Source organism: Strigops habroptila, chromosome 2, assembly GCF_004027225.2.
Source record: "Strigops habroptila isolate Jane chromosome 2, bStrHab1.2.pri, whole genome shotgun sequence".
Taxonomy (NCBI): Eukaryota; Metazoa; Chordata; class Aves; order Psittaciformes; family Psittacidae; genus Strigops; species Strigops habroptila.
In genome coordinates, this window is record NC_044278.2 from 45,687,183 (window position 1) to 45,704,207 (window position 17,025).

The following is a 17,025-nucleotide window of genomic DNA, read 5'->3' on the forward strand; positions in this document are numbered from 1 at the left end:
AATTTTGCACAGAGAACAACTTGTGTCAGCAATAAAAATGTGTTTTGTTAACATATCGGGTTAATCCATTCTTCTTAAGTATTCTTAAATATAAATTCCAATATTCACTTCCCCTAACACTATGTGTCTTCTGTTGTTTGGTTTTTGGTTGGTTTTTTTTGTTTGTTTTGTTGGTTTTTTTTTATTTTCACAACTGACAATCCGCTTTGAAAAGATTCCAGACATTCTTTGACCCTGACAGATGTTTAGGCTCTTGCAAGCTTTTCTTCTTATCTCTCTTTATAAAAGCATATATAAATTCTACCACCATTTCTGATCAATGTTTAAAACTGTTCTTCCTATCTGAGATGCAAGGATGACACTGAATTACAAAGCACCATGTTGTTTATTGTCAAATTTTATCATGTACAGTTCCATCTGCAATCATTTCTAAATAAGCTCATTAAAAGTGTACTGGTTCATTAGAAAAACACTGATGAATTATGTAGCTGTACTTACTAAAAATTAGACATTAATTAGGCCTCCTCTGACAAAACACAGCCAGAAACATAAAACCAACAACACATCTATAACATTCCAGATGTGCTTCTCCTCTGTGTCATTTAGTGAAAAATGTGACTTCATGGAGCTAATGATGCTGCTTAAGAACAGCTCTCAGTTATATCTCTCTTCAAACCTTCCCAGTCCTGCTGAGCAGGTGAACATCTCCCCAGAAAACAAACGTGTCAGGAAGATCAATGAGCACCCTGCTGCTTGGGCCTGAAAGTGATTCTGGAGATAAGAGCAATAATTATAATTGAAGACACTTTTCAGAATTTAGCAAGAACTCATGAATTAAGCATCTTTAAAAAAAAAAAAAAAAACCAAAAAACAAAAAACAAAAAAACCCCCACCCAACACCCTCCCCCCCCCCCCAAAAAAAAATCCAAAAAAAGAGGATACACATCCCCAACACTTATTACAGTACTTACCAGATGTGAGAAAGCTCTGGGATGGGCAGCTTTGATTTTGTGAAGAAATTCTTTGCTACGGAACCTGTTGGGAAACCATGCCTTATCAAGTATTGGAAATTAGTTGTCCAATTATTTACCTTTGACCAGAGCTGCCATGCCAGAAGCAGCTGATTACACCCAAGAGACACTCAGATTAACTGAATGCTACTATAGCTGTTGGACCATTTGTCTCTTGCTGAGTAAGTGACAGAGAAAGCCAGAGTGAGCTGTTGACCTCATTTCCCCATTGCCTCCATATGGAAAAAATTAAAGGAAGGAAAACACACTTTAGTACTAGTGATTCTAACCAGAATAATTAGTATGTCACTAATGATGAAATAACAGACACAAACAGCTCTACTTCACCCCTAGAAGCCATGTGTGTGGCAGTACAGTGCTGCAGCATCTACGCTGCTCTCCCAAGAAGCTGCTTCAACCATGACTTTTCCCTTCAGGCTCAGACTTTTGGGGGAAGGGGAACCAGGAGACTCAGCTAGCACACAGCTACTGTCCTGCTGCAGGCATTCTCATTCATCCTGCCACAAAAGTCCTTCTCATTCTTCTCCTAGCTAACGCATCCGCTTTTTCACCATCCCATATGCATAGGCTATCAGGGTTATCTGGAATCCCTAACTGGATATAGGCTCTTACAAAACATAAGGCAACATGAAGCACAGACTTCCAGATCTATAGTCCTTTTCCCCTTGGGCATTCAGGTCAGATCACCCACTGCAGTACGTAAGAAAAGCTGTCACAGAGACAGGTTCAAGATTCACCGAGCGCAGCATGTCCTCTCCAACACCGGATGCCAAGAGAGGAGTATGTGACTATGAAGAAGCCATGTAATAATAATGTACCTCCAGAATATCCCCCCCCCTCTGACCACCTGCAATTCAGGAACTTTCTCAACCAGAGGTAACACTTAAATATTCAGTAACTTATGACAGATTTCTTCAACCACAGATTTCTCAAATAACTTCCTGAACCTGGACAAATCCCTACTGTCCATACCACACTGTAGCAAGGATTTCTACAGCTTAATTATTTTAGGATGCTGCGGAAGCTCAAATTTATCATTTATGAACAGTAATTTTGGATGGGCAAGGACTGCCTGAGCACCTTGCTCAACATAAAGGAAAATGCACAACTACCTGAGAGGCTGTATATGCATATATACATGCATACACAGTTACAGACATATAATAAGTGTGTGAGGAAATACAAAGTTGCTGGACAATCATTTTCTCTTTCAAGTGAATTATATGAAGGAGTCTTAACTGAGGCAAAGAACTGGTGAAGCACTGATTTCTGTCAGCAGCAGGTTATTCAAATTTTTGGCTGGATTTGAGCCTCCTGAACCCTAGTAATACAGCAGGGCTCAGTAAAAATGCCTCAGTTTACAAACTGTGACGTCTTCCTTGCCAAACCAAGGCATGAAAGGTACTGCCTGTACCCACAGTGACTCTCATGAGCACCCTGATCCTCCTATTCAGGATGGAAAGGTAATCTCATGCTGTTAACAATACTTTTAGCATGTGTGTGCTATCCAAGATTTGCTTCTAATCATCTAAAGATCAAAACCTCAGTCTGCAGAGCCATAACCACTCAGGCTTGGCCATACAGGACAGTTAACTGCATGCTTAGCTTTCATCACATGGACACACTGCCACATTTCTGCTGGGAAAGCAAGCACAACTCTAAGGGTTTTTCAGCTCAATATACACTGTGATCCACAAATACAGTGGATGTAATACAGAGAGCCCACTTTAATTTTTACTGAATTGCCAACACTTCTCCTTTAGATACGATTTTTTTCTAAAATGAGGATATATAAGAAAAAAACATAATAGGCACAGTATTGGTTTGCTTTTTGAGTCGTCTGCCACAACCAACTTTTTCTCATAAACTCACTCCAGACAGAAAAAAAGAATTAATTTATCTACTTAACACTTCTCACTTCTCAGCCTGGTCCCTCTGTTTGACATGCACGGTGTTTGGTAGCAATTACCTGAAACAAAGGAGTTCAGGTCAGGCTGCAGGGACCTGAACTGGTTGATATAGTAGTCTCGCTGCTCCTCTGTTATCCTCCAAGGGTCATCTGAGTAGTGGGTGCTGCTGTCCTGCTGCTCCCGCTCTGCTGAAAGAGACTGAAGGGAAGGACACTGATACCAGCCGCCAGTGGGGGGGCAGAAGGGCACTGGAAACCTCAAGAAACCACACTCACTCTCTTCTGTTAGGCAGTGATTTACATTTAAAATATTTTAAAAAGATGAGAAGCAGAAACAGACACACAGATAAGTCTCACTACTTATCCATTAAAGCTGAGGCTAATGTTAGGTATCTTTACCCAGACAATTAAAGGAAGTTTTACATGACCAAAGCTAAAAGAAAAAAGAAATCTTATGACTTCTGATTGCAAAAAAGCAAAGTCCGTGTCAAAATTTGTTACCTTTGGATTCATTTTAGGGGTTCATTTTGGCTGCCATGCATTACAACCCTGAACTGCACACTGTACACCTGAAATGGATGGAAACAGTAAAGGACCTAAAGCTGTATTTATGCAGCACAGTGCATGAAAACTTAGCTTTACTAAGGAAGTATATATTTAGTTATTATGGAGCTACACCGCTTCTGGACCCTCTGCCTGCCCCAAGTAACTCATGCACACATGACACCAAGCCAGGGAGACATGCAAAACTCTTGAGATCTCCTCAACCCTCTGTCACTTCCCACGGTTTAGGTAAAAATCCTACTTCAGGAAGAATATTCTGGAGGAAAAGGACATTTTATCCATTTATGTCTTTGTTTTCTGATTGACTTGTCTAAGGGAGGTAGGTATGTCTGACAGGCAGAGTGGCGGTATCTAGAAGAGGGCTGCTGGTACAGTTACTACCTTTGTTAAACTGGAATAACTTAATATTCAAGATTTAGGCCTGGATGACAATGCTTTTAAAGAGGAAGGGCAAGAATGAACAATAGCCAGAGTCCAACCAGCTCCAAAACCCTTTACTCTGACATACCTGTCCATTTCCTAAGAATCAAACACAAAACACTGGTTCTGAAATACATCAAAAGATCCCCGAAACAGGCAACATCATAAAGCTTTAAACTAATTTTCATTTCAAAGTGCTACACAAATGCACTCACTTTCCTTTCAAGTTAGCACAAATTATGCGACACTACCTGTATTACATCTTTTCCTGAGGCTCAGGTGACATTTTAATATGGGTGTGGGGTGCTAGGCACTTGGGAAAAGGTACAGAGTCTCTGAGTCTTACTTATTTAGGAAAGCTAATCCTTAGGGTAAACTATGTGTTTGCATAATAAATGCACAGCAGGTATGCGGGAACATTGGAAAGACCTGCTTTTGCAACCAGCAGGAAAACGTAAGACCCATCTCATAAAACCAAACAAATGGGCAGAAATTCATTTATTCTATTTGCAATGTGATTTAACCAACTGGGGTGAAAAAAATAATACACAGAATATCAGGCCATAAATTCTGCGCATGTGTTACAGACAACATTCTAAATCAAGCAGGAATCTCTGTGAAACCTCATAGATTTTCAATGAAAATTTTTACTCCTGCTAGGATAACCTCAATTTTTATTTTTTTTTTTACTTTTTAACTGAAGATTCTCAGTATAGTTTTCCTATCTATGCTATTTGATACTACTTCTACTTAGCTTCAGCAATTTAATTAATTGGATTATTTATTTTAATTCCTCCTTCCCATCAGCTTTTTATTTTCTTTTTCATATACTAAAAAAGCATGTTTCAGCTTCTACTTTAAAAACACCATGGAGAACACTTTTTACTTTTGATGTGATAATTTTTCTGCCCTTTTTTTCTTTCTGTATTGTTTTATTAGGAGTACTACTAAAGAAAAACATGCAACTCGTTACCCGATTTGGAGTTGAGCAGGTGAGTGCAGGTTTGGCTCCATAATTCCCTGATGATGGTCCATCTTGCTGGTGAGTAGAGTGTCTGACTTCATAAGGAGCTACAGACATTTAAAAATTAAGTATATAAATAAAATAAAAATAAAAGGATAATCAAAAAGATTCTACTAAGGTAAAGGAAATCATTGAATACCACAAGGTCAAGAATCTACCTTGTAAACCTAGTATCAAAATCCATTTTGTCTTCTGCAACAATATTCCGGCCACATACTTGTCTTTCATGTCACATCATTCTTCAGACATTACTGATAGAAACCGTTAGTTACATATTACTAAGTAACAAAAATCATTGTTCATCATGTTGAAATACATATTTTTACAGCCTGTTTATATATTTATACATTTTATATACTTATAGCCATATATAGCACAAGAATGCATTACAAATAAGAAGAAATAATTCAATGGAGCTGCAAAAAATATGCTTTGACAATGTTACCAATTAGTAAATCACTAATTTTTTATACAGTCTTCTTTCCCCCTTCCCTAATTTCTGCTGAAAATCAAGATACATTTTGCATTATTTGGAGTAAAGTTAGCAAATAAAAGTAACAATTACTTCTTCTTTTGCTAAAATACATCACTTACATTCCACTGCAGCAAATACAGTAAGGGGTGGCACAACACCACATTTAGGAACAATGTTTTAAAAACAGGTGAAGTATGCAAACAAAAAGGCAACCCACCCACAAACCCTTACAGATCCCAGAACTTCTGCTGCCAGCCTATTTAAAACTTACAGGCAGAACTTGAAAGACCCTTAATGAAAAGCAAGATCAAGAAATCTTAAAAAGGTTTGGACCTTAAAAATTATACCCCTAACCCCCTTGGTTTTCTATGTGTTCTTATCCTGTGTTGGCATCTATTTTTATTCCTGTACAAGCAACTTCTAATTTCAGAAGAAAAAATACGGGAAGGAAGTTGTGAAACATACAGATGCCCTTGGAGAGGAGATTTAAACACACAGCCACACTGCTCTGTGTTTGCTAGCAAGAAAAGCATCCAAAACTATCAAGAAAAAAGTATAGTCACGGTTGCAGTGCAAAGGGCTGCCCTTGAGGACACACCGCCCAGTTTCATGGTCAGACCTGCAGTGCAGACCAGTCAACCTGTGTCAGTGCTGTGGCACCAGCACCTCCTGTGCATACACTAACACAGTGGCTTCCAGAACTAACCTTTCAAGTGCTCTTCAGAAAACTGGAAGGGTCCTAATCTTAAAGGCCAGGAAGAACCAGTAGGTCACCTAGCCTGGCACTTGGCACAGCATGGGCCGTAAAATGTGACCCACTTACTGCCACTGAGAATACATTTGGCTGAAGTATCCCCCGTGGGATTAAAATAGGAGAGATTCCTCTGTTGGAATATAGGAGAAATTCTCTTTCTGGAAAATAACCATAGTGTTCTATACCTGTAGGATTTTATCACCTTAAAAATTCAAGCTGCTTAATAATTAATTTTAGAAGAAATTGATAGCTAGATTGGATGATGCTGCCTCTACTCACTTTGCACAGCCACTGACCCCATGAGTTACACTTGCAACCAAATTCGGGGTGGAGGGGACCAAACAAAAAAACCCCAACATCCAAAATACCCCCAGAGTACTGACCAGTCTGGGACAGAGTCCCAGAAAAGAGCAGAGGTGGCACAATCAGCTGCTCCTGATGGCCATCTCCTGCCCAGCTCTTCAGGGTGTGGGCTATCTGCTGCATGTCTTCTTCACTGGAGCAGAAATGAGCTGCACCAGAAGACCACCTCATTAATATTGCTTATTTCAGAAGTCAACCATCACTGTTTTGATCAGTTATGCCAAAGGTGGGGTGAGGAAAAATGCCATCACTGAACAAACAGCAGTTTACCTAATCAGCAAATGAATGCCTATGACTCAGTACTGGTATGATTTTCACATGAAGGCCACTTGATAGTGTCGAACACGGTCTTATCATGGATGTACTGAGTTCCAAAATGAAATAGCTCTGTATTTTCACTCATTTGTAAACAAGGACAACAGCTAAAAGGACTAGCACCACACACCACTCTTCGCTCACTGCAAACACACTAACTGAAAGCAGGAGGAATGAGGGAAGGATGATACACACAAATGCCTACTATTGCCAGCATCTTGGTCACCAGATGTTGCAATTAGGAGAGCAGAAGAACATTACTAAGGCTTTAGAAGTTCCAGTTTCTAACAAAACTGGCTTTTGCCCACTACCTTCTTACTAAAATCAGAATGTTTTGCCACCTCCTCTAATGGCAGTGAGATCAAGGACAGAGCATTATTTTTGATGTATTTTTGACTGATTTGCCTAAGTTACATTGTGGGGCTGTTTTTATATTCATGTTTTACTGTTATTTCTGTTATAAAACCAAAGAGGCCACAGAGATTATTATCCTTTCCTGCAAAGGAAGGTTCACTGCCAACTTGAAAACTAACATGGTGGCTACTGAAATCAGGAGATTTTCTCCCCCTCTAATAAAACCAAAGGCACCATGCACTCTGAAAATACTCACAAGCACCCTGACACTGTGATACATTATATAGTCTTGTCATCGATTAGGTATTCGCACCTCTGAGCCGGGACATATAAATCTAACTTGCTTACCAGAACGTGAATAGGAAGACAGGATTGAACAATCAAAATAAAGTTGATTAAATAATTTTTCAAAATACAGGTCTACTTAAATTTTTAAATCACTATGCTGATTGTCAGTTGCATTTGAAATTTGATGCTTCTGAGAAAGAAAAAAAAGAATTTAAAACAATGTGTGCATCCCAATTTTTATCCTACCTCCATGCTGCTGCTCCAGACCACTTCTTGATTTACCATATCCGTAACTTAGGGGTATTCTCTGGTAAGTAGATGGAGAAGCAGGAGGTGAGCAGATTGGAGACATTGGAGGAGATTTGGGTTCCTATTTTAAAAACACACCAACACAAAAAGCAATTCTGAGACCAAAAAAGCACCAAGTAATCCTGCACAGTTATCCAAACACATACAGCGTGACGGACAAAGAGGCCTCAAATACTGCAGCTCCTTCAGGCCCTTTATTTCCAAGAAAAAGCTCCTGAGAAAGCAAAAGACAGATTTTGGTACTGAGCCTTCTAGAGGTAAAGCATGGCAATGCCATAGCAAAGCTTTGCAATGAACAGCTTAAGATATTTTGCTTCCAAAGATGCCTGAAGAAGTACACGTAGAAGGCTTAATGTGAGTGGGTATCTTTGAATTTACATAACACAGTGTGAGTGCATTCTTTGTGGGAGAGCATTTTTCATATAAAAACTTATTAAAAATTAAAATAAATCTCTTGAATCAGTATTTTAAGCACTCTGTAGATTTGTAGGTGTTACTGGGTAACTATCCTAAAGCTTTCTCTTTCCCTTGACATACAGAGATTGTTTAGGAGGAGGATGTGATCCTGAAACAGTTTACTGAGTAAAAAGGGAAATATAGCACAACAAAGATAACCGAGATGGAGCCAAGGGCTTGAAGGCAGCGTTCCGCTTCAGTGTCAGTACACGCAGGCAGATAAACATGCTCTTCTTCCTCATCCTGTTATTCTCACCATCTTGTCATCGGCTCATTCCTGTTGGTTGACCTCAGGCTGGGAATGCTGTTACACTGACAGACTCTGTGATAAATGTGTGTGCATTACAGGAAGATAAAATGCCTACCACCAGGCACTTACAACATGACCTGATACAGTACCAGAGAAGAAGGTTTTCCCCAGGCCTGGGGAAAATTATGCAAAACAAGGTTGCACTGTGAAGCTGCTTGTATCTGAATAAGTGCTCTCAACTCTACTAAGAACAGGTAATACAAATCTCCCTTAGAGAGCTTTATTAAATTGGCTACTCAGAACAAAGAATGCTGGGACAATGTTTCACTGAGGACAAAAGAAAAGCAGATTTACTCTGGACCACTCCTGAGGGAGGCTAGAATGGAAGAAAACCTGGTGGTCTTATCCCACCCAGAAATAGTGGCTCGTGATTCAACAGCTCTTCTCTAGCTGAATATTTCTGTAGTGACTAAGTATCATACTGGCCATGAGAAATTGCTTGCTTTCCTTCTCTTTCACAGACAGGTTCCTATTTGCTGCTCCTCCCTTAGGCGTCTCCAAGAAACAGTGCTGGACTAAGTAGGAGGATAATGCTGAAAGAACTTACACAGAATATTACAGTGCTGACAGCTTTATACAAGCTCATATAGACAAACTCCCTTCAGGGATGCAACTGGGATGCATCAAAATCAGAGCACAGCCCAATGGGGATTATTTGTATGTCAGGAGTTCATCTCCTGTCTAGTACTGCAAAACTGAGTAAGCCCATGTGAGTGTAATCATTTACAGGATTGGACCCAGAAGGAGAATGTGTAATAACATATTGGCATGAAGGAGACAAGCCTGTTACCTGTTTGTCCCCTTCATCTGTTCTTTTGTAGGAATTTTTTTCCAAAGTTGCATGTGGAACCTGAAATTTAACTCCATGGAGTTCTGCTGGAGTCCCGTAACGTGCTTCACTGTCATTTTTCAGCGCCATAAACCGTGGCAGGGGCAATTCTTCATTAAAAGAGAGAAAAATTCAGCTGAGACTACAGCACATTAAAAGTACTTTAAGCAGTATCGTCTTGTAAAACCAATGAAAAGTTTATCTGTAAAAGACTACTATTTATATTTTGCAACATTTTTAAGTGTGGAACTCCTGTGATTATTTTGTATCTTAAAAAAATGTGAATGTTACACAAAGCTACATTCACTAGCTTAATATATAATCTCTCCATGCAAAGAGAAAGAAATAAGCCTTGTGCACATTGTTAAAGCAAGCAGCAAACTCATTTCCTGCCTTCAAAACGTTGTCTGTAATGAAAAGAATGGTTTCCCACAGAAACTGTGGAACTGATGAATTAATCAGTCAGGATCACAGTATCCTCAACGCTGCCATCGTAGAAGGAACAAATTCAAAATGGTAGGGTTCAGAGATCATGCCAAGGCCTGGTGAAATGACCGTGTCAAAAGGTCTCATGTCGCATCTGCTCTGCAGAGCAGCAGGGTGACACTTTGTCACCCTTTAAGACAATTCATGATTAATTTGAAGAAACACCATTTATTTTTGTGCACAGTCAGCCTGAAAGATCAGTACAATTAAAATTAACAGAATGCTCAAAACCTAGCAAAGCCATACATTACTTCTGTAATCATTTACACCTACAGCTACTACCAGGAAGAAAAAGAACTCAATTTGGGTTGGTACATGTAACTCAGCCCACTCTAAAGGCACTCTCATATTTCAAGAGAAAATGAAATTAGCACTGGAAGCATTTCAGTAACAGTAAGCAAGCAGGACATCAATGCAAAGACTGCAAGTACCCTTTTTCACTCAAGTATGTGGATTATTTGCACTCCCCACTTGGAGTACTATGTGCAGTTCTGGTGTCCTCAACATAAGAAGGACATGGAACTGTTGGAGTGAGTCCAGAGGAGGGCCACAAGGATGATAAGAGGGCTGGAGCACCTCCCGTATGAAGACAGGCTGAGAAAGTTGGGGCTGTTCAGCCTGGAGAAGAGAAGGCTGCGTGGAGACCTCATAGCAGCCTTCCAGTATCTGAAGGGGGCCTATAAGGATGCTGGAGAGGGACTCTTCATCAGGGACTGTAGTGATAGGACAAGGGGTAACGGGTTTAAACTTAAGTTTAAGGGGAAGTTCTTTACTGTGAGGGTGGTGAGGCACTGGAACAGGTTGCCCAAAGAAGTTGTGAATGCTCCATCCCTGGCAGTGTTCAAGGGCAGGTTGGACAGAGCCTTGGGCGACACGGTCTAATGTGAGGTGTCCCTGCCCATGGCAAGGGGGTTAGAACCAGATGATCTTAATATCCCTTCCAACCCAAACCATTCTATGATCCTATGCTATGTGTGTAAAACACACTAAATCTCACTTAGTTGAGGTTTCTACATTAATTTGTTGGTGGTTTTTAGGGTTGGGTTTTGAGTTTTTGGGGGGGGTGTTCAAATTAACATCCTTAACAAGGACAGCAATGCAAGAGAGAGCACGCAAACTGTCTGTAAGGAAAACTGACAGACAAATCCAGGCCACCCTGCTTCACCCCTGGTTTAAACTCCCCTTCCAGCCAGGCACTGAGCTATGCCACCTGCATCTGATCCCTTCCACCTGGTCGGGAGCCCGGCACCAGAGGAGCTCAGCTCACACAGGTCTGCACATGCTTGCCAGCCTGGCTTCCCCCTCAGATGCAGGCGGACCAGGGAATCCCCTCACTGCACCTTGTAACATAGGTGGATTTTACATTTCATTGCCCTTAGCAGGGACAGCAGACCCGAAACTGTGATGGGAATAGTGACCCAATTGCGAGGCTATGGCTACGTCCTGACTTTCCTACCTCCTTCTCTGGTCTCGTGGCTGGCGCTGAATGGTGGCAAGCACTCTTGCACAGGGCACAGCCCCATGGCATGGTTCAAACATCTGCCTGGGATATGGGAGCTAAGGATTCAAACCTGTCCAGGCTCAAGCTCAAGCGTAAAGCCATGTGTTTTGAAGCCCGAGCCCTGCTGAGGCAGGGCATGCATCAGTGAGGCAGGGCATGCATCACCAAGGTAAAAACAGTTCCTGCCATTTAGCTGCTATCAAGGTTTTGCAGCTAAAAGGGACTTGCTTTCTCTCTTCATCGCTTGAGTTTGATAAGCCTCTTTAAGAAGCATTTTTCTCCATCAAAAATAGTACATTTAATATTACTGTCAAGTCACTGGGAAGAACAAAGCTGTTTTAAATTACATCTAATACACGTTTTCAAACCTACTGATAGGAAGCATTAGGATTTTGTCACCATTACCTATTTATTTAAGCAGGATTATTTGCTAAAGCATGATGAGTGTTGCAAGCTGCCCTGCACAGGAGGACCCCTGACTTGCCCACATACACCACAACAAGCCTCCACCCGACTCAGCAATCAGCTCCCACTCTGGACAGCTGTCAAGATCAGAGGCTGAAGGTGAGAGAGAAGTGCATTCCCAGCACTGATCAGCTGTCATTCATTCCATTCCTTTGGTAACGCTTTTTCCAGAAGAGGATGTCATCCCAGCGTTGCCGCACATGCAATTCACTGCAATTTTCTACCAATCACTTACAGAATATAACACTACCTTCTACTCTTTCTCTGCTCCTCGAAATACAATTTTTTCATAGATATGTTAGAAGAAAAAGTTTACCACCACAGAGAGCTGACAAGCATTAAAGAAAGTAAGAAACAAGTGCAGAGCGCTGCAAGCAAAATTTGCTACTTACCATTCTTAATGCTCTCAATCCGTACTGGGAACCCTGACTGAGCTGCTGCAATTAACTTCAAAGCAATATAAAATTGAGCGGGACCAAAATAACCCACACGCTTGGCTCCGCAAAGTTCAGTAATCTAAGAGAGAAGACACACTGTTAGCTAAATGCATTTCACTCTTCCAGAGAACGTAAACACCTCTACATAAACAAAGAAAAAAAATCTTTAAACAATGAAAAATGCTTGTTGTATTTAAAGATTTCCATTAAACATATTTGTTTCAACTCTGGACATTGCTGTTAGATCACACTGCCCTTAGTACATCAGGGACAGGTAGGTAGTGGTTAAGCTTTTCAGAAGCATTGCTGGGTAACACTGCTATTGTAAAACAACTTACGGGTTTTCATACTACATACGATTTTAATAGCAAGTGAAATGATAACTTGTTAAGTACACTGTCTAGTAGAACACTCCCATTGCACAAGCTATAGTATTCACAGAAAACTGTACTTAATAATAGCCCTTATAATGACAGTTCAGACAATTACTGTAACTGGAACATAAACGCTACATGAGAAATACCTCATTGCACTGCTTGAGCAGAACATTTTTCTTTATGAAAATTAACATGGTCTCAGCACTGAAGCTTAATTTCCATATATACACTTCACTGTTTGCTTCACTCGGCCACCTTTATGAAGCAAACAGCTCCACATTCCCACGCGCAGACAACAGCTAAACAAATAACAGCTATCAGCAGGTTTTAAGTACAGGCACAAATTCTCCCATCCCTGGAGCTCCCAGATGTTCACAAACAAACCCCAGCTGGGCATTGAGGTTAGAATGAAGCCCCATTCTCCTGAGATGTAAAGCGAAGCCCCACATCGTTTTCCTGAAAATACACCTAGATTAGCAACATCTCCTGGTTGGTGAGGTGCATTGCCCACATGCAGAAGGACAGCAGAGCTGCGCCAGTCCTTCATGCTCTCTGGAAAACCACGTCCCAAGCTCCCAAGCTACGACAACATGACAGAAACTATTCCATGTCATGTGTATAAACAAGTAGCACACAAGAACAATCTATTTTTTTAATTTATTTCTATATGTATACATATAGACACATACAGTGGCAAAATGTCACATGAAACAATTACTAAAAAAGAAGTTTTAGAATGGTAGTTCTTACTAATGAATGAAAACTATCTTCAAGCAAACTCTTCTCTGAATGTGGCTTCTGCTTTGCCTGAATGAGCTCTGACTTCCTTCTCTTCCTGCAAGATTCAGAGATGCATGGCTTAATTCCTTGATCACAAGATGCATCAAGCAGCTTTCTTTTCTCTTACTGCTTGATGAAAAGGGAGATTGATTCTCTGTATGAGGACAGCTTCAATTAACTGGCGTTATTTGCCATCCCCTTTCCTCTGAGTATCTTTTTTCTGAAGTCACTCTGGCTTTTTCTAATTATTTCCTTTTTACACCACTCCGCTCCCCATTGCTGGCCTTACTTCTTTTCCGATGGGAACGCAGGGCTCTTGGCATGTGCCTGAGATGGATGGTGCTGAAGCATGATTAAAAATGGGAGCATGGTGGGGATGAAGAAGCAGGTGGAAGGGAACTCCTCTGATGAGAACTATGCCACATCTGGACCATAAGAAGGAGCCGCACCCCGGTGTTGCAGAGGGCTCCCCACTGCCACAGGGAGCAGCACTGTCCAGTGTAAGGTCCCACTGCACCAGAGGGTCCCCCAACAGCAGCCCACTGGGGTCCTGGGGCAGGAGCTGACGCTATAGGTGGATGCCTGCTGAGCTGTGGGAGCATAGAATCACAGAATGGTTTGGGTTGGAAGGGACATTAGAAATCATCCAGTTCCAACTCCCCTGCCATGGGCAGGGACACCTTCCACTAGACCGGGTTGCTCAGAGCCCCGTCCAGCCTGGCCTCAAATGCTTTCAGGGATGGGGCAGCCACAGCTTCCCTAGGCAACTTGTTCCACTGTGTCTCACCACCCTCATAGTGAAGAATTTCTTCCTCGTATCTAATCTAAATCTCCCCTCTTTCAGCTTAATGCCATTCCCCCTTGTCCTATCACTACATGCTCTTGTAAAAAGTCCTTCTCCAGCTTTCTTGTAGGCCCCTTTAGGTACTGGAAGGCTGCTTTAAGGTCTCCCCAGAGCTTTCTCCAGGGTGACACCCAACTCTCTCAGCCTGCCTCTGGTGTGGCTGCCTGCCTGTGGCATGGATGTGCTGCTGGAACAGCCCATCGCAGTACCTGCAGTGTTTCAGGAGGGCTGGGCAGAGCATCAGTATCATTTCTAAAGCCCAAAACAGGTTCTTCCTCTTTGCCCACAGATGCTCCTAATTCACTCTGTCCTGCTGCCTCCACCTCCCACTCCTGCATGATTTCTCCCCATCAGCAGCACTGTCTCTGCCTGATGTAGCGGTGTAGAGCTATGAACCAATCGGGTTTGACCCAGGACATGGAACATACACCACGGCTGTGGCCCAACTGGCTCTCCATCGGCACAAACTGCCCAGGCACACCAGACCCCACAGCTCTGGGGACAACACTGCTGTGGCAGGTATGTGAGAAGCCACCAGCCGGGGGTTTACTGTGCATACCGGGCACACAGGTTCAACAACCCAGGGAAAAGTGGTGGAGAAGGGGCACAACCAAGCTGAAATTCAGACTGGGTAGACAGCCCTGTTTAGTTATGGGAGATGTTAAATGAAGGCCAGTGCTGAATAAGTGAGTTTGTAAAAGCTGGGCATCCCCCTGCACCCAGGCCCTCCCGTGGGGATTATGGCGCTCACCTCCTGCTTCACCCACAGACAGCACTGGGATGGCAGCTGCTGTGGCACAAAAACACCACGCAAAATCCCTGGGTGTACAAGGGGTGTACCTTAGAGCAATATTTCTTAAGACTCCTTTCCTGCTATGGCATCCTGCACTTGCTGGTGTGGAGCAACAGATTCACAGTGATCTGTGTTTCCTCTCACTGGCTGCTGGAAAGAGGAAACACTGAGCAATAGGGGCTGCCGCCTTCCTGAAAAGACACTGAGAGTTAATTTTCCATATCTGTTTCTATACTTTAAAATATTAAGGTCGCTGAATGCCATAAATGCTCTGCTTGCTTCTGATACGGAAACGTGAACATTTTATTCTGATCAAGCAGACTAAAAAAATTTTATCAAGGGTACACCATCTCTCAAAAGCACAGTGCTGTTTCTCAAGCACACTTACAGCCAACCAACCTGAAACTGCCTCTAATTTTGCTCTTTGGTGGCAACAACAGAAATATATTTTGTAGGCGCAAGTTCCTCTGTGCTATTCATGCAATTAAATCCTTATCTCTTACTTAATAGTCCAGAGCAAAAGATACAAGCTGACAAGAGTAGCCAAAATCATTACCCAATTAATTGCAGGTATTCATATAGATTAATTGCAGGTACAGGCATTTACTCTTACATTTAGAGGTTCCTTGTACATTTAAAGGAGGGGGTCTTGGGTTCATTCCTTCCAGACAGCATTTCGTACTACCACATCAGGACCCTGCTTAGAGCTACTAATGGGAGCAGCCCCTGTCTCCAGCAAACCCAGAGGTAGGTAGCAGATTAGCCTTTATCCAAATTTAATTCCTCAGAACATGCTGCCTGCTCAAATTTCCACAGCAGCTTAGACTGAATACTGCATTATTTTTTTGTTTCCCGGTTTTACCTTTCGCAGGGTCACTGCACATAGCCTCTTGATGGGCAGATTACATTTAGTGATATGCAATACTGAAATTAAGCTAGTTTGTGCAATATACTATTAAAAGTCTCCAATATCCATCTGAATTAAAGGCATTGTATATGAACGTGATATGATTTTTTTTCTTCCAACCTGAAACTAGGCTCTTTTTCTAATAAAAGAGAGAGCACTTTGCAACTAAGATACATGAAAATATCCCCTGAAATAAAGGAGAAACATCAGTTCTTATTTCACTCAACTGATGCTTAAAACCAAATTATTTCTATCCTTTCCTGTTGTCAGTTTGGGCTGCATACTTTTCAGCAAACTAGCAAGGAAACTGATATTTTCGATTTGTGCACTGCTAAACAGACACAAACGTAAATCAAAATGGGATTTTAATAAAGAACAATTGACAGTCAATATTCATTGCAGGTTTTTTTGGTCTTCAGCAGAAAGCCATAATCCTCCAGTGACAGCTGAATATTGTAGAAAAGTTCAATGAAGAACATGTTGGAAATAATTTTTCATGGTGGCAGGTTACAGATGTTGCTTGCCAAATCTAACGTCAGGATGATAAACAGAATTAGTCAAAAATTGATCTGTTCAATGGTTTGTGAGGCAAGAACATGATGCTGAGTGGACTGAGTTTAAATTTACTGCAAGGTGTAACTGCTTATATAAAACAATTTCACAGGTTATTTGCCAATTATGGATGAAAGTTCATTTCACACAACATGTAAAAACATTTCTCAGAGAAGGATGGAAAGCTGTCGTGTCTAATACCGTGTTTGCTCTCAGTCAGTCCTGGAACAGCCCCTCTCAGTTCAATGGGATTTCAGCAGGTACCCATAAAACACATGACCATGCAGCCATAAGAAGGGGGAGAAAGAGCCAGGTCTAGGTGCCTGAACACTTTTCTGACAGGCCAGAAGTTTTTCTATGGTTGTAAAAATATATACTTTCTTTTAAACAGATTACCAACTCATCAACATTAAAATTTAAAATGTAGCTATGACCTGTTTGGAAGAATGACTGTTTTACATGATCGTTCTCCATGCAAACTT

General features: G+C 41.5%; 1 protein-coding gene across 4 annotated transcripts in view; it reads right to left on the reverse strand.

The window, feature by feature from the left end:
* Positions 1–17,025, reverse strand: part of REPS2 (RALBP1 associated Eps domain containing 2) — a 102,528-nt gene that overhangs the window by 55,365 nt on the left and 30,138 nt on the right. For all 4 annotated transcript variants that reach the window (XM_030477093.1, XM_030477092.1, XM_030477094.1 and 1 more), the window contains exons 2-7: positions 12,246–12,369; positions 9,363–9,511; positions 7,744–7,867; positions 4,898–4,995; positions 3,001–3,139; positions 972–1,035 (exon numbers count right to left, since the gene is read on the reverse strand). In XM_030477093.1, the coding sequence (XP_030332953.1) occupies positions 972–1,035; positions 3,001–3,139; positions 4,898–4,995; positions 7,744–7,867; positions 9,363–9,511; positions 12,246–12,369 (698 nt within the window). The remainder of the gene's footprint in view (positions 1–971; positions 1,036–3,000; positions 3,140–4,897; positions 4,996–7,743; positions 7,868–9,362; positions 9,512–12,245; positions 12,370–17,025) is intronic.